Source organism: Balaenoptera acutorostrata, chromosome 1, assembly GCF_949987535.1.
Source record: "Balaenoptera acutorostrata chromosome 1, mBalAcu1.1, whole genome shotgun sequence".
NCBI classification, from domain to species: Eukaryota; Metazoa; Chordata; class Mammalia; order Artiodactyla; family Balaenopteridae; genus Balaenoptera; species Balaenoptera acutorostrata.
The window spans coordinates 45,901,942-45,925,612 of record NC_080064.1 but is presented as its reverse complement, the minus strand read 5'-3'; the positions used below and the strand labels follow the sequence as shown (position 1 = coordinate 45,925,612).

The following is a 23,671-nucleotide window of genomic DNA, read 5'->3' as shown; positions in this document are numbered from 1 at the left end:
ATTAGGAGTTGTCCTATACGATTTTCCCATTCTGTTGTTCCTGCTTCATTCTTCACTTCGCTCTCTCTCTGAGCTCATCTAAGCATGTCTGAGGGATGCTTGTCCCACTCCCCCATCGGTGGAGGATAGGGAAACCTATAGCAAGCACTCACTGTGTGCTTTAGTGTATGTTACCACATTTCATTTCCACAATAGCCTAGAGGCAGGGCTAAATGGCCCCACTGGACAGATGAGTCAGGTCAAGACCTAGAGGAGTTGGATGACTTGTTCAAGGTCACCTGGCCAATCGGAGGCTGACCGGGGATGATCTCAGGTCTGCCTAGCCCCAAAACTCGTGCCCCTTCTCCACCACTAAATTCCCTCCCAGCCCTAAGGTGCTTCCCTTACCCATCCAGTGTGGCCAGTGCAGACCTCCGAAGTGTCAACCTGGTGACACTAGATCCGTCACCTTAGGGTGGAGTGAAGGAACCACCTGGGGATCAGCTTACTAATTCAAGGTGCTGATGAATTATTCACACCACCATTAACTTGGAGGCCCTTTCAGCCTCACCTCTCTTTCCCCTGCTCCAGACCCTCAGGTCCTGGCCTGCCCCGAGCTCGGCAGACCTGCGGGGCCCCCAGCGAGGAGATGCTGGCAGAGCTGGAGTTCTGTGTGCTGCTGGCAGTGACACTGCTGGGCCCAGTCCCCAGGGCCCAAGCCATGAAAGGTAGGAGCTGCTGGGGACAGGCAGGAAACCTGGAGGGGGGCAGAGGGGTGGCAGGTAGCAGCGGGGTCTCAGGAGTTTTCCATGTGGAGGGCCAGAAAGCGGAAGGCCCTTTTGGGGGCAGTTGGCCGAGTTGAGGATGTATTGCTTCTGAGATGGGGAAAGACAGTATTTATCAAGTGCCTACTATGTGCTGGGTGCTTTCCACGTATGAATGCATTTAATCTTCACAACTTCAAAGTGGGTATTAGTCCTCCTTTTTACAGATGAGGAAACTGAGGAAGAGGGCGGTTAAGTAACCTGTCCAAGACTACATGCTTACCAAGGGCGAAGGGAATGGCTCAGAGAACAATTAAAGATTTGTTGCTGGAATGAGTCCTTATTTTCCTCCTGAGAGCCTGCTGTACTTTCCCATCGCCAGCCAAGTGAAATCAAAGTTCCTTATAAAGGCATTCAGTGCCTTCCCAGGTTTGGCTCCAATCTCTATATAACAACCAGCCTCAGTTCCCAGAGTCCCTCGGGCATCACATGCTCTGGCAGAGGATCACACCCCCTCCTGGAGATGCTCCACTCTCAGGGCTTTCACCCCCTGTGCCCTCTTCCTGGAAGGTCCCTTTTCTCTTTTTCCACCTGAGAACATCTGGCTCATCCATCAAGCTCAGGTCAAACACCACCTCCTCCAGGAAGACTTCTGCATCCCTTCATCAGCCTCAGAAACTCCCCCCTTGGAGATCTTAGAACCCTCTGCTGGCACCCTGGTCCCAGGTTGCTTTGTGCTGCTCCAGCCCTCTGAGCACTGTGTGCCTGTCTGCGAAGCCAGGGCAATATCACTTCACCCGTCTTCAAGGGGCGTGTGTGTAGCAGGGGCTCAGCCAGCGGTTGCCAGTGCCTTGTCTTCCTGCAGGTTCAAGGGGGGCTCAGGAAGGAAACGTAACTTTCCAGTCACCTAGTTGGTGGCAGAGATGGCCTGGGCACCCAGGTGTCTCACCCCATGCCTGGGTGGTGGGAGAAGCTAACTGTTCCCATTTCTAGCCACTGGGGCTTCAGCGGCCTTGGGGTGACCCAGGAGTTCAGGGTGCCTGCCGGACAAGGTCTCACTTGTGCTGGGACACAGGGCCTCCTGGGCCACCAGGAGTTCTGCTCCAACCTTCTCACGGCTTTTCCCGTCCAATGGGCAAGGCTGGGGGAAGGACAAGGACAGGCAATGAACAGGATATCCCTCTGTCCTCTTGCCATAGAGGCATGAATCAGACATTGCTCCCGCCCTGGCCTGCCCCCAGGGCCAGACAGGGAGCCCTGATGTGAACTGGATGTGCATCTTGTAGCCTCTGCACTGCTTTCTCTCATCCGTGTTCACTGCCGCCCAGCAAGGTCATTATCCCCATTTCACAGATGCGTGACTGAGGCTCAGGGAGGCTAAGTGATTGTGAGTCTGAGCCTTTATTCATGCCATTTCCTCCCTCCAAATCTTCCCCAACTCACAAAGCCTTCTTGCTCCTTCTAGCCAAACTCAAACATCAACTCCCCTGTGTCCCTCCCCTAACAGTGCTGGCCCTGGCAAGACTGCCCCCCTCCCTCTGGACCCCAGAGCCCGTGTGGCCCCAGCACAATCACGCCACATGGCTTTGTCTCATTTGCCTAACTGCCCCCATCTTACCCCACAACTGGGAGCTCCCCAGGAAGGGGCCCATTTTGAGTCAGCACAGGTCTGTACAGGGCACATGCTTGGCAAGTGTGTCTCTCTTACAGGAACTTTGGTTAAGTATATTCTTCAGGATGCTTCTGGTTGCAAGGGACAGAAACCTAATCTGGATGAGTTTAAGCAAGAAGAGAAAAGCAGTGGCTGGTGCCAGGGAGGCGGGAGTAGAGCTGAGTTGGGCAGCTTGGGTTCTGGGCCATTTCCTCTTTTCACATGGTTCTTGCCATCTGCTGACAAGCTCTCTCAATGGGCCCTGAGTGGGGCCCACCCAGGGCTCTCACTCCCAGCCTAGGTACCAGGGAGGAAAGGGTTCTCATCCAGGCACTCAGCAGCAGGACTCTGGTGGCACAGGCCCACCCCATACGCCAGTCGCTGTGGCAGTGCTGGGGGCCCCAGGATTGCCCAGCTAGGATCCTGTGTCCTCCTGTGGGCCTGGGAAAGATGAGGGAGGGTTACACATGGAGGCAAGGGAAGGGAGCAGTGTCTAAAATCGAGGGCATGTTCTTTCAAGAGGTGAAGGAATGAGAGCTGGGTGGAACAAAACAGGAGATGTCAGCTACAGCAGTAACTTCCCTTTTTGGACCTCAGTTTTCTCATCTGTTAAATGGAGTCAATAACACCTGTGCTGCCTATTTTATGGGGATATTGTGAGGATGATATAAGATTGTTCACCGATTCATTCACTCAGCAAATATACACTGAGCACCTGCTTTGTACCAGGAGCTCTTCTAGGTGCTTGGGAGACAGCAGAGAACAAAACAGACGAGAATCCCTGCTCTCATAGAGCTTACAGTTTTGTGGAGAGAGACTTGGCAGTGAACCAGACAAATAAGGAAATAAATAGTACATTTGACGGTGATGGGTGCTATGGAGAAAATAAAGCAGAAAAGGGAGAGAAGGGGTACAGGGATGGGGAGAGGGTTTCAATTGTAAATAGGGTGGTTGGGGAAAGCCTCACTGAGAAGGTCATTTTTTTCAACTTTTAACTATGAAAATTTTCACACACAAAGTGGAGAAAATAGTATAATAAATCCCGATGTCTCCATCAACCATCTTCAACAGTTATCAACATTCTGCTTTTCTTGGCTCTTCTATCTTACCCCTACCCCCATTTTAGGGGGGCAGATCAGAGAAATTTAAAGACAATCTCAGATATCACACTATTTCACCCATAAAAATTTCAGAGTATATCTAACAGATATATATATAGATAGATATTCCCAATATTATTATAATGATATAATAATTCTTTAATTTTATCTAATACTCAGTTCATGTTCAAATTTCCCCATTATGGCAAAAAAAAAAAAAAATCCCATTGCAATTTTTTTGTTCAACTCAGAATCCAGACAAGGTCCATACATTGCTTTTGGTTGATATTTGACTCAAGTCTCCCTCCCTCTCTCTCTCTCTCTCAGTCTCTCTCTCTCTTTTTTAATCGACTTCTCCCCTGGCAACCACTTTTCTACTCTCTGTTTCTATGAGTTTGACGTTTTAGATTCCACATATAAGTGATACCATGCAGTATTTGTCTTTCTCTGCCTGGCTTATTTCACTTAGCATAGTGTCCTCAAGGTCTATCTATGTTGCTGCAAATAGCAGGATGGGTGCCTTTTTCAAGGCTGAATAATATTCCATGTCATATGTATCTCCATTCATCTGTTGATGGACACTTAGGTTGTTTCCATATATCGGCTATTGTGAATAATTCTGCAATGAAGATGGGAATGCAGATAGCTCTTTGATACCCTGTTTCCATTTCCTTTGAAATATACCCAAAGTGGAATTGCTGGATCATATGGAGTTCTATTTTTAAGTTTTTGAGAAGCTTCCATATTGTTTGTCATAGAGGCTGCACCAGTTTGCATTCTTACCAACTGTGCACAAAGGTTCCTTTTTCTCCACATCGTTGCCAACACTTGTTACTCTCTTGCCTTTTACATAATAGCCATCCTAACAGATGGGAAGTGATGTCTCACTGAGGTTTCGATTTGCATTTCCTTGATGATTAGTGATGTTGAGCACCTTTTCATGTACCTGTTGGTCATCTGTATGCCTTCTTTGGATAACTGCCTATTCAGTTTCTCTACTCATTTTATTTTTTTTTATTTTTCTCTACTCATGTACCTGTTGGTCATCTGTATGCCTTCTTTGGATAACTGCCTATTCAGTTTCTCTACTCATTTTATTTTTTTATTTTACATTTTAAAATTTATTTTATTTTATTTATTTATTAGTTTTGGCTGCGTTGGGTCTTCGTTGCTGCACGGTCTTTCTCTAGTTGCGGCTAGTGGGGGCTACTCTTCTTTGCAGCGCGCGGGCTTCTCTTGTTGCGGGGCGTGGGCTCTAGGCATGCAGGCTTCAGTAGCTGCAGCACACGGGCTCAGTAGTTGTGGCTCACAGGCTCTAGAGCACAGGCTCAGTAGTTGTAGCGCATGGGATTAGTTGCTCCGTGGCATGTGGGACCTTCACGGGCCAGGGCTCGAACCCGTGTCCCCTGCATTGGCAGGCAGATTCTTAACCACTGTGCCACCAGAGAAGTCCTCTACTCTTTTTTTTTTTTTTTTTTAATGGTGAAGTGTTGAAAGCCTTCCTCTTTATATTTATTTATTTATTTATTTTTGGCTCTGTTGGGTCTTTGTTGCTGTGCGTGGGCTTTTCTCTAGTTGCGGCAAGCGGGGGCTACTCTTCATTGCGGTGCGCGGGCTCCTCACTGTGGTGGCTTCTCTTGTTGCGGAGCAGGGGCTCTAGGTGTGCGGGCTTCAGTAGTTGTGGCACGCGGGCTCAGTAGTTGTGGCTCGTGGGCTCTAGAGCGCAAGCTCAGTAGTTGTGGCTCACGGGCTTAGCTGCTCTGCGGCATGTGGGATCTTCCTGGACCAGGGCTCAGAACCCGTGTCCCCTGCATTGGCAGGCAGATTCTTAACCACTGTACCACCAGGGAAGTCCCTATTGATGGTTTCCTTTGCTGTGCAGAGCTTTTAATTCAATGTAGTCCCACTTGTTTATTTTTGCTTTTGTTGCCTTTGGTGTCAAATCCAAAAAATTATTGCCAAGACCAATGTCAAGGAGCTTACCTCCTATGTTTTCTTCTAGTTGAGTCTTTTTTAATATAACAGTTGTGTCTCCCCACCACCACCTTATTTACTGTTGATGCACCTGGGTCATTAGAATTTCCCACATTCTGGACTTGACTGAATGTGTCCTCATGGTGTCATTTAGATTGTTCCTGTAGCTTCCATATTCACTCTAACTTGTAGACAGATCCAGAGACTCCATTAGGTAAAGGTTCCTTCCCCCCCACCCCACCCCCCCACCCAAGAAGATGTTACAGGTGTTTCATCAGGGCACCGATTATCCAGTGTTTCACTTTGACGTTAAGATTGGTCAGTAGCTTCTCTGGTGGCGCAGCACAGCCATAAATAAATAAGATTGGTCAGTGAGTTCAGGGGTTGTTAGCCTGATCCATCCATTATAAAGTTCCCTATAAAGGTAACTTTTTTGGCATTTTTTAATTATAAAAATTTTCAAACATTAGCAAAGGTAAAAGAATTTTACAGAAAATATTTATCTACTCAACCATCTAGGTTTTACCTCTCATCATATACCCTTTTTCTCAGTGATTAGAACAGACAATGATAATGATGATTTCATTAAGGTTTGCAAAGTTATGTTTTTCTAATGTTGTTATTCTTTCTGTAGTCTTCTTTTTTTTTTTTTTTTTTTAAAGGATTTTCTTATTTATTTATTTATTTATTTATTTATTTTTGGCTGTGTTGGGTCTTCGGTTCGTGCGAGGGCTTTCTCCAGTTGCGGCAAGCGGGGGCCACTCTTCATCGCGGTGCGCGGGCCTTTCTCTATCGCGGCCCCTCCCGTCGCGGGGCACAGGCTCCAGACGCGCAGGCTCAGCAATTGTGGCTCACGGGCCCAGCTGCTCCGTGGCATGTGGGATCTTCCCAGACCAGGGCTCGAACCCGTGTCCCCTGCATTAGCAGGCAGACTCTCAACCACTGCGCCACCAGGGAAGCCCTGTAGTCTTCTTTAAATAACAATTTTTCTTCATCAGCTATTTGGTTATCCTGATATATATAGTTTGTAATAGGAAAGGCAAAGTAAATGCTTAATTCTTTCTCCATGTATCAAGAAGAAAATAAGTTCGTGCCCGAGCAATCTCTAAAGGAAATCAATAAGTTCCTTTTTAATTTCTTTTAGTTGTATTATGAATTCATGAATTTTTATATATTTGATGGGTTTCAACCCACTGCAATAAATTTTTTTTTTTTTGGCCACTCCCCGCGGCATGTGGGATCTTAGTTCCCTGACCAGAGATCGAACTCGCGCCCCCTGCATTGGAAGCACAGAGTCTTAACCACTGGACCGCAGGGAAGTCCCTGCAATAAAATTTTTTTAAGTTCAAATTATACCTTCTATAGCCAGTGGGAGCCCCTTCAAGAAGGTTTCTGTGTCTTTTGACACAATCCCAGCAGTTCCGATAGTTTCTTTACTTTCTGGTGTGACAAGATATCCCAAGTGTGTTTTGTATATTTACTGCCCTAGACTAACTATTTCTCTAAGGAGCCCTGCTTCATTTTAGTTGGACATAACGATCCTAATCTAATTTAGTTGGACATAATAATCCTAATCTAAGTCCAAGTGGTACAAATACTACCGGAATATCATTGCTTTTAGGGTTTTTAATGAACAAAGCTAGGAAATTAATATTTTTAGAAATAAAAATAAATCAAATTCGTACTGATGTTTTCAATTCAAATTAAGGCTCTCAAGAGTTCTACCTAGTTTTTTAATTTTGTGCTTGTATCACTCTCCTCTTACACTGCAAATCTTAGTTTCTATTGACATTAACATACTTCCTTTATTCCAATATATAAAATATTGTAAAATAACAGTATTCACTATTACTACTAATAGTAAGTCTACTGAATATAGTTTAATATTTCTTTGTGTTTCATTTTGTTCTTGGGATCTATTCCACTAGGAAGGTACAGTCAAAATAGTGTATTTCAACATCATTTGAAATCATTTTTCCCATGTGAATGTGCCTCCAACTTGACATATAGTTAAGCTTATTTGTTTTAGTTTGGCATATGGGTTACTTAAATTTTTTTGATAATTTAAAAATTATATTAAAAATTACTCATGATTATAAAGTTAAAATTATAAAATAAATTGCGTTTAAAGAGGTCTAGCGGTCACGCCTGTTTCCTCCCCTTGGCTTACATCTTCCCGTGTTAGAGAACAATTTTTATTAGTTTCCTTCCATTGTTTTCAAAATATAAGCAAATACGCACATATAACAATGTAGTTTTGGGGACTTCCCTGGTGGCGCAGTAGTTAAGAATCCGCCTGCCAATTCAGGGGACATGGGTTCGAGCCCTGGTCCAGGAAGATCCCACATGTCGCGGAACAACTAATCCCGTGCACCATAACTACTGAGCCTGAGCTCTAGAGCCCACGAGCCACAACTACTGAGCCCACGCACCGCAACTACTGAAGCCTGCACGCCTAGAGCCTGGGTTCTGCAACAAAAGAAGACACTGCAATGAGAAGCCCGCATACTGTAACAAAGAGTAGCCCCCGCTCGCTGCAACTAGAGAAAGCCCGTGCGCTGCAACAAAGATCCAACGCAGCCAAAAATATAAATAAATAAATAATAATAATAAAAAAGAATGTAGTTTTAACTTTGTAGTAGACTGTGCACATTTTCACTCAGGATGGGAGCAGGTAATATTATTTTTAATTTTCGAATTCCCCAATGCACATCTCTAGTGCCTAGCATTTGGTACTATTTTATCTAAAATTATAGTCCCACCTGACACTTCTTGTCTCCTTTCCCTGCTTTATTTTTCTCCAGATCACTTATCACTAGTTAATATGCTCTATATTTTCCTTATTTTGTTTATTGTTTGTCTTCCCCACCAGAATTTTAGTCTATTTGTTCCTGCTGTAACCTCAGCACCTAAAACAATGCTTAGCACTCAAACAATATTTCTTGAATGAATAAAAGAATGTTTGGCAAGTGTTTGAAGAATAAGTAAATGAATGAACAGCTACATGAATAAATGAATTGACTTAGGGCCATGACCTCATGCTCCCTCATCCCATCCCAAAGAACCCGCTTTGGAGCTGGGCCACTACCCAAGACCCCAGGACTGACTCTGAGACATTCTTTCCTCTCACCACAGGTGTCAAATGTGGGGGTGTGCTCTCAGCACCTTCTGGAAACTTCTCCAGCCCCAACTTCCCCAGGCTCTACCCCTACAACACGGAGTGCAGCTGGCTGATCGTGGTGGCTGAGGGCTCCTCCGTGCTGCTCACCTTCCACGCCTTCGACCTGGAGTACCATGACACCTGCAGCTTCGACTTCCTGGAGATCTACAACGGGGCCTCCGGGGACCAGGGCAACCTGCTGGGGAGGTTCTGCGGCCAGGTGCCCCCTCCACCCTTCGCCTCCTCCTGGCACGTCATGTCTGTGGTCTTCCACTCTGACAAGCACGTGGCCAGCCGAGGCTTTTCCGCGGGCTACCAGAAAGGCAAGGGGGACTTGGCAGTGGAGAGGGTGGCCCTGAGTGGGGATGAGGGGAGGGCGGCGGGGTAAGGTGACGGGCAGGGTCTCAGCATCTTAGCGTGTAGGCTGCTCTTTAACCTGGATGTCCCTGCTCTCATAGCTCTCGGGGCAAAGGCAGCCTCTGTTGGTAGTCTTTTTTTTTTTTTTTCCTGTTGGTAGTCTTGGTGGTTGTGTGTTCCCACCTTCATGGCAACACTCCCCACGTCTCCCTCCGTTATTCCGGGAGTCCTCGGAGGGTCACACTGTGCTCAGGAATGAGGCCTCTCGCGCTCTCCTATCCTTGTCCTTCTCACCCCATACTTGGCATCAGGACACTGGAGGGGACACCGGAGGGGACACCGTGCTGCCACTGCTGCTGACCCCTCTGTGGCATCTCATGTCATGGGCACAGGATTCTCTCCCCCTCCCCATCATGTCCTCAGGAGTGCAAGGTGCATGAGCGTCTGCGTGGAGCTGGTGACGCGTTCCCTCCCAAAGCCTTTCCTGAGCTTGCCTCCTATACTGTGGTCCCTAACCCCTCCCTCCCCCAGCCAGGCTTGGAGCCTACCCCTCAGGCTAGTGAGGGGAGCAGAGGCTTCACCCTCCTTGGCTTTCTTTCTCCTTGACTCATTCCTCTTTCCTCAGGCTTCTCTGCACAGACTCAGACCTCCTACCTTCTCCCAAGGCCAAAACCAAAGGTCTTCCTCACAACAGCTCAAGCAATAGGCTCCACAGAGGCTCCTGGTGCACAGGGTTCACCAGCAGCAATCAGGGCCGGGGCAAGGGTGCATATAGTTCTATGCCTCCAAAGCCAGACACACCAGCTCGCACTGGCTTTGGAGGCATAGTATTGTAGAATGGTAAAACACAAGAACCACAGACCGATCTAATCATAGCAGTGGAGTTTTAGATCCCTAGATTTTTAGACTCTTAGGGTATCAAAGTTATAATACCATGTGCAATGTTTTCCAATATTTTTTAAAACAGGAGTACCCTTATATCAAATGGAACCTTATGTTAATCCCTGATATGTAAAAGAGATAAAGGCAGCATTTTTTTTAAATAAATTTTTATTTATTTATTTATTTATTTATTTATTTATTTATTTATTTATGGCTGCGTTGGGTCTTCATTGCTGTGCGCGGCCTTTCTCTAGTTGTGGCGAGCGGGGACTACTCTTCGTTGCGGTATGTGGGCTTCTCATTGTGGTGGTTTCTGTTGTTGTGGAGCACGGGCTGTAGGCGCGTGGGCTTCAGTAATTGTGGCACGAGGGCTCAGTAGTTGTGGTGCGATGGCTCAGTAGTTGTGGCGCACGGGCTTAGTTGCTCCGTGGCATGTGGGATCTTCCCGGATCAGGGATCAAACCCATATGCCCTGCATTGGCAGGAGGCTTCTTAACCACTGCACCACCATGGAAGTCCCAAAGGCAGCATTTTTGTTGTAAGCATTTATAAGTTCGTATTTTTAACATTTACTTATTATAAGCCAGTCATTGAAAACGTAAGTAAATATTGATGGCCTCTGATTAGTTAAATTTTTACATATAAGATATGTGACTGTGGATGCTATCTTTCATTGAATTAAAAAATAGTTTGAATACAGAAAAAGAATGACATTTACACCAGATGTCTGCAAATAGATGCCCTGGGGCCACCGTGGAGCCCCAGAACACATTTTGAAAGTCTCTGCTAAGGGTGTTGACAGCGGACGGGATCGCACAGACTGTCAAAACCTGCCCTCTCATTTGACAAACAATACACCTGAGACCAGAGAGGGAATGTGACTTCCCAAGGTCACACATCTGGGAATGGGAAACTGGGACAAAAAGTCAAGTCCTTCGCCACCCAGCACAGTGCTCCGTTCACACAGCCATGCCATGGAGTGAGATTCTGGAGTCTCAGGAGACACAACCGAGTGTGCCCCTCCCTGCTGGTGGCCTCCAGCTAGTACTGGCATTCATTATCACCTAGCTCCCAGTTGTACTGGCTACACTGGGTTCCAAAGGGCTTTCACCAGAAACTTCTTAAACTCTGCATGAGTCTGAACCTGGTGGATCAGTCTGAACAGGTCTTATGATTTCTAATATTCCCATGAGGCTCAGAGAGGTTGAGTTACTTGCCCACGGTCACACAGCAATAGAAGACTGAGCTGAGAGGAGACCTGTCTTCAGACTTCGAGCCCAGCTCTACTCCTTCAGATCTTCCCTCTAAGCCTCAGTTTCCTCATCTGTTCGGGAGATTTGATAATGTTCCTGGTCTCAGGTACCTCAGCCTCTATGCTCCACTGGCCTGGTAAGAGGGGACAGTGAGCCTGATAAGGTCAAATGCACAGACTCTGAAGTTAGTCAAATCCTGCCCTCCCTGATACCAGGGGGGTGACCTGCTCTCAAGGTCCTACCCTGTCCCTTGGGGGCTTGCCACTGCAATGGCTCTTGCCAATCTCCACATCTCTTGCTTCAGGGCTTTTTCCAAAGCTTTGGCAGGTCACCTCTACCCCCAGCGGCCCTCAGCCTCGATTCTGGGGAATGCCCCCGCTCCCCCACCCTCTCTCCCTTGCTGCCCATCTGCGGTCCTCTGTCTCTCCCAGATAAACTACCTGGGCTCAAATCCTTGTCTCGGGCTCAGCCTGGGTGAAGCCCAACTCACACAGGTAAGTTATTTAACTTCTCTCTGCCTCCAGTCTCTCAGCTGTAAAATGGGGGAAACCACGGTGCGTTCCTCATGGGGTTATGGTGATGACCTAGAAAGATGGCCTGTGCCTGTCACTTACCAAGCGCTCAGTGGGTGGTGACAAGATTCCCGTGAACACCTGTGGGCGTGGCATTTCCCAAGGGAGGAGATGGGGGAGCCACTGGGAGGGAGAAAGTTCGGTTCAAGCGGACTCCCTTGCAGATGCGTGTGGTGGCGTCCTGACGGGCCTGTCGGGGGTCCTCACCAGCCCCGAGCACCCCAACAACTACCCCAACAATGTGGAGTGCCACTGGGTGATCCGAGCCGCTGGCCCCGCCACCGTCAAGCTGGTCTTCGTGGACTTCCAGGTGGAGGGCAGCGAGCAGTGCACCTACGACTACGTGGCTGTGCTTGGGGGGCCCGGCCCCGCCCGTGGGCACCACTACTGCGGCAGCTCCAGGCCCCCCACGCTCGTGTCACTGGGCCACGAGCTACAGGTGGTCTTCAAGTCTGACTTTAACATCGGGGGCCGGGGCTTCAAGGCCTACTACTTCTCAGGTAGGAGGGCCGGAGCTACACCCTGAGTGCGCTGTGTGTGCTGGGCTCCTGCCTCCCCATCACGCTTGCGGCGGGGCGGGGAGGGGTTGTACTCTTCTGCCTCTGGGCCTTACACTTCCTGCTCTTTCTCTGCCTGAAATGTTCTAGCACACTCTTTCCCGTCTGGCCGATGCCAAGGCACAAGCATGTCACCTCCTCTGGGAAGGCTCCTTGATTCACTCAGAATTATTCCCTTCCTTCAACTCCTTAGAGAAGTTTTCTCATAGCGATGATCTAACACATCACTTCTGTACCTGGTTTGCATGCTGATTTCCTCTGCTTGACTGTGAGTTCCTATGGACTTATCTTTGTACCTGCTACATAGAGGGTATTCAATTAACGTTTGTACGAATGAATGAATGAACCCTTGGGAAGTAAACTGTCTAGTGGAGGAGATAAAGAAGGAAACAGACAATGACAATGCGCTGTGATATGTGCTGTCTAACAGTAAGAATCATGGATGACTTCTGGAGGAGGCGAGAATTGAGCAGTGCTTTGAAGGTGTAAGCCAGTGGCAGAAGAAAGGGAAGGGTGTTCCAAGCAGAGGGATCAGCATGTGCAGAGGCGTGGAAGACAGAGAGGGTTTGTGTGCTTGTATTACTAGGAAATGTTTGGTGAGGCTGGAAGGTAGGGCTGGATGAGGGGCAGGGAGAAAAAGGGCAAGGTCAGGTCATGAACCACCTTGTCTGTCAAGTCCAAGTTGGACTCAACTCCGAGGACAGCTATTAGGCATTGTTATTGAATTCCTATCAGGGTCAACACTCATGAAGTGGTTTACCAATTGGAATGACAGTCTCAGCTTTCAGCTAGTTTCAGTTTAAAGCAGGCTTTGGGATCAGTTGTCTGGTCTTCTGGCCATGGTGCCGACAACCTGCCAGGGTGGTTTTAGGACCCTTTAGCGCCTACTGCCCAAGCTGTAGCTGCAGAGGGTGACAGTCTACACCCTTCTCACCATTGCTCCTTCTGTCCTGCTCTCCCCAATCCAGGAGAATGCCAGGAGGTATACACGGCGGTGCGGGGCAACTTCTCCAGCCCACAGTACCCCAGCTCCTACCCCAACCACATCCGGTGCCACTGGACCATCCGCCTGCCTCTTGGCTACCGGGTCAAAGTGTTCTTCCTGGACCTGGAACTGGAGGGGCCCAACAGCCTGACCAGGACCTGTGACTTTGACCATCTGACAGCCTTCGACGGGGCCAGCGAGGAGGCGCCCCTGCTGGGGAGTTGGTGTGGCCACCACCTGCCACCACCGGTCACCTCGAGCCACAACCAGCTCCTGCTTCTGCTGCACACAGACCGTAGCACCACCCACAGGGGCTTCTCTGTGGCCTACATTGGAGGTCAGCTGGGGTTGAGGGTATGGGTGTGCTGGTGGGGGAAGGTGAGGCTGGGGTTCCTGGTCTTTGCAGCCTCCTTCCTCCATCTCACCAACTTCTCGGTTGGCTACATCACTGCCGACTCCCGCCCTCGGACCTCTGAGGCTATATCAATATGGCCCTTGCTTATTTTCACTATTACAGTGCCCTATTTTTCCAGCTTCCAAATCCACAATTCCTAATTCCTCCCTATCTGTCACCTTCCTCCATGGGCCCCTGGCCTCTCTTGTACTATGATTAATCCTCTGTATCCAGGGGTAATACACAAGATATGGTAATACTATTTATGGAAAACAATTGATATAATCATGGAGATGCTGACCAATCTTGCTTGTACAGTCATAAGTCCTGACTGACAGAGATTTGAAAAAATGACATTTGGTTTCCTTACATAACAAGAAGCCTAGAGCTAGGCAGCTGCTGTATTGGTTCAGGGACTCAACAGTGTCCCAGCTGGTATGTCTGAGATTCTCTTGACCTCATGACTACAAGATGGCTGCCACAACTCCAGGCATCATGTCCATGTTCAAGGCTGGAAGAGGGTAGGGGAGGTGCCAGCCACAAATGTTCCTTTATCAGGAAAGTAAAAGCATTTTCGGAAGCCCTCAAAAGACATCTTCTTGTTCTCATTATTTTGAACTTGGTCATGTTGTCATGCCTAGATGAAGAGCTGGCTAGGGAACTTGGCACTCAGCTTTTCCATCCTCCATAGTGCTAGTTAGATTTGCCAGCTGACAGCAGCTATCATCTATCCCCTCCTCTCATCACCCTTCCCTGGGCCACGGTCCCAGAAATGCCTGTGCTCTGGACCCATTTTGCCCTCTGCCTGACTAAGCTAGAGCCTCTTGTTGTGCAGGTGCAGAAACAGCGGTGCAGAGAGGAAACGACTTTCACTGCTGTCACACTGGCAGTGGGTGGCACAGCCAAGGCTAGAACTCACACCCTTGCCTTTTGTGTAGCTAAGCAGAGCCTGGGGAGGAGGCCCAGGACTGAGCTCAGACGGACGGGGGCCACATCCAAATGCTGCCATTTACTGACCATCCAATGGTGCTCACCTGTAGGAGGGGTTGATGAATGCTCTAGACAGGTGGTCTTTAAGATGAAATGAGGTAACACAGGTCACAGTGCCTGCCTCGGAGGGCATCCTTGCTGAGTGTGGATTTCTTTCCCTTATGTGTCTCAGTCCTGGTCTGCATTCAAAAGATCTTTCCTCAGGACTTCCCTGGTGGTCCAGTAGTTAATACTCTGTGCTCCCAATGCAGGAGGCACAGGTCTGATCCCTAGTCAGGGAACTAAGATCCTGCATGTCACACGGCGCAACCAAAAAAAAAAAAAGGTATTTCCTCTTCTTTCTTTCTTCCTTTTTTCTTTCTTTCTTTCTTTCTTTCTTTCCTTCCTTCCTTCCTTCCTTTTTCCTTCCTTCCTTCCTTCCTTCCTTCCCTTCTTTCTTTCTGTCTATTTATTTTTGGCTGCGTTGGGTCTTCGTGGCTGCGCACAGGCTTTCTCTAGTTGCAGCGAGCGGGGGCTACTCTTCGCTGCAGTGCACAGGCTTCTCACTGCGGTGGCTTCTCTTGTTGCGGAGCATGGGATCTAGGTGTGCGGGCTTCAGTAGTTGTGGTTCGCAGGCTCTAGAGCGCAGGCTCAGTAGTTGTGGCGCATGGGCTTAGTTGCTCCGCAGCACGTGGGATCTTCTTGGACCAGGGCTCGAACCCGTGTCCCCTGCATTGGCAGGAGGATTCTTAACCACTGTGCCACCAGGGAAGTCCTTCTTCCTCTTTCCTTACCCATGTGCAAGAGGAGTTTGGGGGCCCAGCAATGGTGAAGGGAAACAGTAGAGCTGCAGCAAGCTAGTGGCAGCAAAGTGACCTGGGCAGACGCTCCCTCTGTGGGCCTCAGTCATCTCCATCCATAAACCTGGAGGAGGACTGTCCCTCTGTTAGAGCAACCCCTTTCCCGGAGTGCACTCAGAGAGCCAGGTGCCAGGTGGGGCTCTGCCACAGCTAGCTGGCAAGTCGCTTTCTCTCTGCGGGTCTCAGTAAAATGAAGATATCAGTTGAAGGAGCTGTAAAGTCCCTTTTGCTCTGATGGTCTGATGGTCTTGCTCTGGGTCCTCTCCCAGCTGTATGTGATCTTGGAGAAGCTCCTTCTCCTTTTGGTGCCTCCAAAGACACCTCCCCGATGGCTGTGGGAGCCCAGATGCCTGTGGGAGCCCAGGGTCAGACACGGCACTAGTGCTGGGCCAGGCTCCAGATGTGGCCCAGGCTGCAGGCGGCCTCCCAGCTGGAGGACAGCCTCAGCATCAATCAGGGGTGACACACAGTTCACCATCGCCAAGATCATCGTGGGAGATGGCGGGCCCATAAATCCCCGACTGCCCAGACACCAGAGGCTGAAATATGTCTGAGGCATTTCCCGGAGAGGGGTTGAGATTTCCAGGCCTCTGCCTACCAGCTCTTTCCTTTTCCTCCCGCCAGCCACCCCGCTTCCTTCCCCCTACCCTCACCCCTGCCCCAGCAAGCACTGCCCCCGTACACACACGCGTGCTCACACACACAGGCTCTCACGATCCCAGACACTTAGAGTCACACAGGCCTGGCTGGGAGGGGCTGCAGGGGGCCACCACATAAGGTGGAGAGACTAGGAACTGTGGGATCTTACAGACGCAATGATTAAAATCCTGGCTTAGCCACTGCTGACAATTTCACCTCTCAGAGCTCCGGGTTCCAAAACTTTCAAATGCATTTAGTCATGTCCACCTCAAGTGGTCATCATGAGGAGGGAGAGTGGGGCTTCCTTCTCCACCCTTTTCAAACTGCAGCCACCGCAACCCTTACCCACACACATTCTCCTCTCTCTGCTCCCCGTCTTTCTTTTTTGCTTGATTTTCCTTCAGACTACTCTGACGCTTAGGTGTATCTTACATATTTACTGCCTCCTCACTCAACTAGAATGTAAGCTCCAAGACAGTAGGCATTTGTGGCTGGTTTTTTTCTTTTCATTTCTGTATCTGGTGTTTAGAATAGTGCCTGCACATAGTGGGCCATAAATACTAGTCAAATGATTAAATGAATTGCCTGGTATATGGCAAACATGATCAGCAAATAATAGCTTTCATTCTGATTAAGAATATTCATTCAGTCAGTCAGTCAGTCGTTTATTCAGCATTCATTGCACCTGCCAAGCTCTGTGCTAGCTCAGAGGACGCTGAGAAGTAGGCACGGGGCCTGCCCTGGAGCTCATAGTTTGATGGAGTTAAATGGACTAACACGTGTAAAACGTCCTCGTAGGACTGCTTAAGAGCTATCCCCTCTCTGGGTCTCGGTTTTCCATCCACCACCCTTTGGATAGGGGCTTGGAGAGGGTGGGGGTCAGACCGCCTGCCCCCATGGCCTCCCAGCTCCCCGCTCCCATCCATCCTCAGTGGTCCCCATGAACGTGAGTTGCTCCCGCACGGACTTCCAGATCCTGATCTCCGCACAGGCACTGGCCCCTCTAGAACGGACCAAAGTCTACCTGGGCAGCCGGAGCTGTGCTGCTCAGGAAGTCGGCAGCAACTTCCGGATCCAGGCCCGCTTTGACACCTGCGGCACTGAGTCTCAGGTAGGGGCTGGGGGAGGAGGACAGGCACGAGGGAGGGGCTCTGATCCCTGGGGAGAGGCACCTGCCAGACCTGAGAATTCAGCTTCTCTTCCTGGCTCTGGTCACCCCACAAGCCAGGATGCAGAATTCAGCCTCTTTTGATTTTACCTCAACAAACTTGCTCAGTGTAGACACAACAAAGAACTCAGGTAGGGGAGACAGAGAAGAGGTGTCCTGCTGCACACGCTGGCGACAACCAAAAGCCCCTACTGGAGGCCCCTCCCTCAAGGTCCTGTGAACTGACTGTTCCTGGGGCCTTCCTGCTGCACCCCCTCCCCACTGGAGCTCCCCAGGGCCACCCGGTCCCCACCCCTCTAATGCACAGAGCTGTTTGAGCGCTGCTGCCTCCTGCCCACCCCCTCCCCAACCTTGTGATCCAAATCCATCGCTGGGCTCCACAAAACAAAGGGGCCCTTCAAGAGACAGGATCCACCTCCCTCCAAAGGCAGCGAGGTGTACAAATGAAGTTTTTCTACTATCCTTGTATTTCGGAGGCCTAGAACCCAGGCTTGGGGCCCTCAGAAGTCACCTGGCAGTGGCCCAAGAACCCTGGATGTTTGTATTCTCAGGGACAGGTTGGGAAGGGGAAAGGGGGAGAAGGCACAGTGGTCTCCATCGGGGACAACACCGCAGCCTTGGTGACGAATCTGGGAATTCGTCAGACTGCCTTGGCAGAAATCACATGCTTTCCAGCAAACCGTATTTCCCCACCACCCAACATTAACCGAATGTATGCCTCTGGCCCCTCAAGTCCACCCTCTGCTTCCCCAGCCTCCTGGCGGGCACCATCCTTTTAACCTGAGTAGAGGAGAAGTGGGAGTCTGTCTTAGCTGCCAAGATAATCTGCCCTCACCTCTACTCCATGCCCTAAATCCCCCTGGGGTTTTCTTTGGGGACAGAACCACGTTCCATAGAGTCATAAAATGATGGAGACAGAGAACCCCAGAAGCAAGGAATCATGAAATCTAGAGCAAAGAACTCACAGACACTCAGGGTCTCAAAGTCACAGAACCACCACTAGAACCTGGAGCCGCATAATCATAGAATCTTGGCATCAATATCATGGAAACATAAAAGCTGAGAACCTCAGACTCATGGATTCTTGGTGTAACACTTATTAAGTCCTAGACCCATGAGGACCAGTCTCTGCATTGAGTTGCTTTCAAAGATGCACAGTTCAAATGGCCAAAAGCCATGACAACCTATCTGTGCATCTCTTAAAAACCACAGAGACTTGATTTCATAACCGTAACACCACATTTGTGTGGACTTTCTTTCCTCCTCAAGTCTCATTCATCAAAGACCCCTGAAACTTCCCCGCACACCTGTTTTGTGTGATTTTTCCCTCCCTTCTTCTTTTTTTTTTTTTATAATTAATGTTTTAACTCCCATAGGCAATGTTTTGTCTTTTTTTTTAATTTTTTTATTTATGGCTGTGTTGGGTCTTCGTTTCTGTGTGAGGGCTTTCTCTAGTTGCGGCAAGCGGGGGCCACTCTTCATCGCGGTGCGCGGGCCTCTCACTATCGCGGCCTCTCTTGTTGCGGAGCACAGGCTCCAGACGTGCAGGCTCAGCTATTGTGGCTCACGGGCCTAGTCGCTCCGCGGCATGTGGGATCTTCCCAGACCAGGGCTCGAACCCGTGTCCCCTGCATTGGCAGGCAGATTCTCAACCACTGCGCCACCTGGGAAGCCCTCCCTCCCTTCTTTATTATGTAGATTCACTTCAGCCCTTTCACTGCGTCCCCTTCCACTCTCAGGTTCTGTCTTTCTTTTTCTGATTCTGTGTCACAAAAGTCCAGGACACCGGTTCTCCTTAGAGGGTGCGGTGGTAGACAGGCTGAGGGCGCAATGCAGAAGGCTCCTCTGGGGACATGGACGCAGAGCCTTCTGGAAGCCCAGAGTTGGGAGAGACCCACAAGGTCACCTGGTCCATGAAACTCCAGATCCGTGATTCCCCTTCACTGCCTTCCCCAAAAGGACCACCCAGTGTCCAGTGATGGCAGCTTCCTGCAGGTCACGCCCGTTTGCTCTGTTCTAGGCAGCTTTGGTTTTTAGAGAAGCCTCAGCTCAGAAGAGCCATGACTGGACAGGGGCAGTTGGGTGGCCTGAGGAGTGTAACGGCTGCTCTAGATTAGAGGTGGGTGGGGAGAGTAGCCCGGCATCACTGCAGCCCTCAATCCAGACCACACCAGACTGCCCGTCAAAATGCTGTCCCTCAGTCCCCAGCCCAAACACTCCACTGTCTCAGGGCATCCTAACTCCTGCCTCCTTCATCCGTGGGGGTGGGGAGGGCAGCAGCGTGACCGGCTCCCCACATCACACTCCTCAATGGCTCTTCCCAACCCCGGGGTGGTGCTGCTGGGCTGAACAGGACTCAACCACAGGGACACATAACTGCTGCAGACATAATTGGGCAAAACAATTCCAGAAGGAAAGTCGCGTAACACCAGGGACAGAGCATCTAACTGGGAGGCAGGAGACTCGGCTTCTGGATCTAGCTCTGGGCAAATTACTGCCTTTGCTGGGTCTCAGTAGCCACATCTGTAAATTGCCAAGGAAGGGAGATTGAACTAGATGTCCTGAAACTCCCCTTTGGTTCTACATTCTTTGGTTTGAGTGAGGTGTGATGGCTGAGAGCACAGTTAAGAATCAGGCAGATCTGGAAGAGAATACGTTCCCTGTCAATTGTGTGCTGTGTGACCTCAGACAAGGGATTTAACCTCTGGGCCTCATTTTCCTTATCTGGCAAATGGGGATATTAATGGCACCAATAAGAGAAGGTTGTTGTGAGAATTAAATGAGATAATGCCCTCAAAATGCAGAGCCTGGAACATGGCGAATGTCCCTGTTGTTACTGTTACTATCTTTCATAGACACCACCTCCTTCAAGCCAGAGCAAACACTGACCCATCAAATATATATTGTCCTTTCAGACACCCTCGTAGTGCCCCTTTTACAGGTGGGGACACTGAGGCTCTGAGTGGGAAGGGAGTCAGTAGCCAAGCTGGGACTGGAAACCAGGCTCTGGAATTCTGCCCCCCTGGCACTCAGTGCCTACCTATCCAGGGGAACAGGGTCAGCCCTGGCCCCTTCAGGTGTGAGCAAGTGCCCCTTGACCCCCACAGAGAAGAAATAACACTTCAGTGATCGTCAGCGTGCTGTACATCGACTTCTCAGCTGGTGGGCAGGAGGACATCCACGAATACGAAGTCCGCTGCGAGCCAAGGCGAAAGGAGGCCTCTGTCCACCTGCTGTCGGGCTCCCACTGGCTTGGGCCCTATGCTGCCACGGCCGAGCACCTTCAGGAGGCACCACCCAGGGACGAGGCAGAGGCACTGGAGGGCCCCGTGGCCGTGGTGGCCCAGGACACCAGTGACATCGTCTTCCTGGGCCTTTGCATCCTGGCTGGAGTTCTCATGGTCATTGCCATAGTGGTCTTGATGCTGCTGTAAGTCGGGAGGGTAGGGACGTGGCATCTGGCATCCCTGGGCGGCAGCTTGGGCACCTCACAACAGGGGCAGGACCAGGGCTTTTTGACTTTATGACGACCATGGGCAAGTCACTATCCCTCTCTGAGCCTCAGTTTCCTGGGGACCTTTACTCTGCCCTGCTTATCTCACAGGGCTGGCGTGAGGCTCAGAGAAGAGCATGGATAAGAGCTGTATAAACTATAGCATGCCATGCATGTGTGTGCAGTTGTTGTTGTTATTAATTTTGAAGATTTTCTGCTATAGAAAAGAACTCTCCTGTGTGTATATGTCAGCATAGATAGTTGTGGTCACTGGTGACAGAGTTGATAAAACTGACTTGTTCTATAACTTGTACGACTGCTTCACCAACTCAGGATACAAATAAGGCCTCTCCTAATTTTCTGACTAATTGCTCATCCTAAGCGTTCATTAGCAGGAAGTTCGGTATCCATCCAGGGGCCTCCACTCTCCTGAACTGATCCAGGAACCCTGAGGACTTTATCTAAAGCAGATTAGTCCTGCCTCCAAACTCCAGGAACAGAGAGAAAGGAAGCTGAAACCCCACCTAGTGCTGTTGCTTTAGCCCCTGCCACATGGTGGCACTGTTGAAGACTGGTCTTGCGCATCCTGGTGGTTGCCTGTCCACCGGGTGGACAGACCCCTAGAGTATAAACCACAGGCAGGCCCATACTATGCTCAGTAGTGAGGCTGGAGGCTGAGGACTGGTGTCTCTTTCATGATGGCATTTTTCCCTAAATAAACCATGATCCTTGACTGAAAAACTGATTGAAGTCCCATGTGTCTCTGTCCTCACCCTGATGTTGAGCTCAGATTACTAGCCCATCCTTCTCCTCCAGCTGAGCTCTCTTTGGAACCCTCTGGACTTTCTCCTGCCATTGGACTTCACTCAGAGCTACTCCAGTCCACCCACGTTTTTCTAAGTTCACACCACAGTGAGCATGGGTTGGATTTCCAATGCTCCCCTGTGAGAAGACCTCTGGCATCCTTATGCGAATTGGTCCAGAGCCCTATATATCAAGAAGTGGAGCAATCTTGTTAATGAAAAATAAACAAAAAATACATTTATAATACATGACTTTCCCCTGTTCACCTTTATATTTGCATAATGAATCACTCAAGTGAGTCCTTTCATAATAACAAAAATCTCCAAATTGACCGTGCCGACCACTGACATCAATTTAAAAAATTGTAGTCCAATTACAATCCCTTCAACAATCCAACAAACATCCACTGGTTTCTAGCCTTGTGCCTATTGCTGTGATAGGCTCCAGGCATACAGAGGGGAGCAAGTCAAAAGAGATTCCTGACTTCAAGAGGCTTACAGTCAAGTGGAGCCAAATCAGGGACAGGGAGGGCAGATAAGTTGGTAATTTGCAGAGAAAAGACCTAGAGAGAAAAGAGCTGATAAAGCAAGAAATGAATTAAACAAGGGAAAAAGAGTAGCCTGGACAATGGGAGAACTGGGTTCAAGTCCACACTCTTCTTTTTAATTGAGTGAGCTTGAGCAAGCCACTTCGATGCTATGAGCCTTGATATACCCACCTGCAGAATGGGACCACAGTTCCTGGTTTGTTGTGAGGGCGTAGCAACATGATGAATTAGAGGTCTGTCAGGGTCATGTGCCAGCAGGAGACTCTGGGGTGTTTGGAGCAGAGGCCCCAGCCTCTTTCTCTCCCACCCACTTCTTGCTCTCAGACTCCTCCAGCCACTGAGCCAGGCTTCCTCCACCAGCCTGAGTTGTGAACACCTCATAAACTTCCCAGGTCTCAATTTCCCTGTCTGGGCAGGACTGGACACACAGCATACACTCTCTGAGGACGACCTTGGGTGGGGTTCTGCCCTTCAGGGCCCATGAGCTGGGTTTTGGGGTGGCAGCGGGACCTAAGCTTGCCTTGCCCTCATCAGCGCATCAGATGGGGGAGACGATAGGCCAGCCTGGGGCAGGGCCAAGGGCGTCTGCACACAAAGCTGGGAGCCTCGATCTCCACCCTCAGCAGCTGATCTTCAGGGGCCCCAGCATGGAGGCTGGAGCTGCGCCTCTGCAGATAGACCACCTGGGTTGAACTCAGGCTCCGCTACTTGCTAGCTGTGTGACCTTGGGCAGGTCACCTCATCTCTTTGAGCTGCAGCCTTCTACCTGCAAAGTAGGAATAATAATAACACTGACTTCATCAGTCCATTGTGGGGATTAAATGAGATAATGCATGACCGTGCCTGCCCATGGAAGGAGTCAACAAAACTCACTTATTACCATTGACCTATGAGTCAATGGTAATGAGCAAAGGCTCTGGCCTCGAAACCCAAGTTCTAGGCCCAGCTTTGGCACTGACTTGTTGTGTGACCTTGGGGGAGCCCATTTTCTTCTCTGGCCTCAGTTTCCCTATTTTCAAAATGTGGCAGGCATCACTATCACCCCTAGCACCATCATTTTCATAGCCACTATTCTTAAGCACCCCTACATGGCAAGGGTTTAAGATATATCATCCCACTTAAGCCACCTTGTGAGGCAGACATAGTTGCCCCCATTTTACAGATGAGGAAATTGAGGTTTGGGGAGGGAAAGTGCTGTGCCCAAGGTCACATGGCTATGACATGTTGAAACTAGGCTAAGAGGGACAGTTCTTCCCTGAGCTGGGGGGACTGTGCAGCGATCTGGGGCCTCTTGGGACCCCAGGCCAATGCTCTGAAACACGAGGGCTGTGTCTGCTTGGGAAAGGACTGGAATGGCAAAGAAAGAGAGGATGGTTTTATCTTCCTGAACGTGCCCAGATACTGCCGTTCCCAGCCCTCCGGGCAGCCAATGCATTGATCATCCTGCAGGAAATGACAGTCTTTATGACAGCATAGTGTCTCCAGAAATGAAAGGGCTGAAATGATACCCATTAGCCACTGCGCCCTGGCCCTGGAAGTATGAGGCACGGGGTGGGGTGGGGG

The 23,671-nt window shown here is 49.6% G+C and overlaps 1 protein-coding gene across 1 annotated transcript; it reads left to right on the top strand.

Annotated features, from left to right (window-relative positions):
• Nucleotides 1-628: 628 nt before the first annotated feature.
• CDCP2 (CUB domain containing protein 2) lies at nucleotides 629-20,698 on the top strand. Its single transcript, XM_028163099.2, has 6 exons — nucleotides 629-707; nucleotides 8,604-8,951; nucleotides 11,857-12,192; nucleotides 13,218-13,571; nucleotides 17,029-17,207; nucleotides 20,372-20,698. The coding sequence occupies exons 1-6, from the start codon at nucleotides 629-631 to the stop codon at nucleotides 20,696-20,698; spliced, it is 1,623 nt and encodes a 540-aa protein (XP_028018900.2).
• Nucleotides 20,699-23,671: the final 2,973 nt, after the last annotated feature.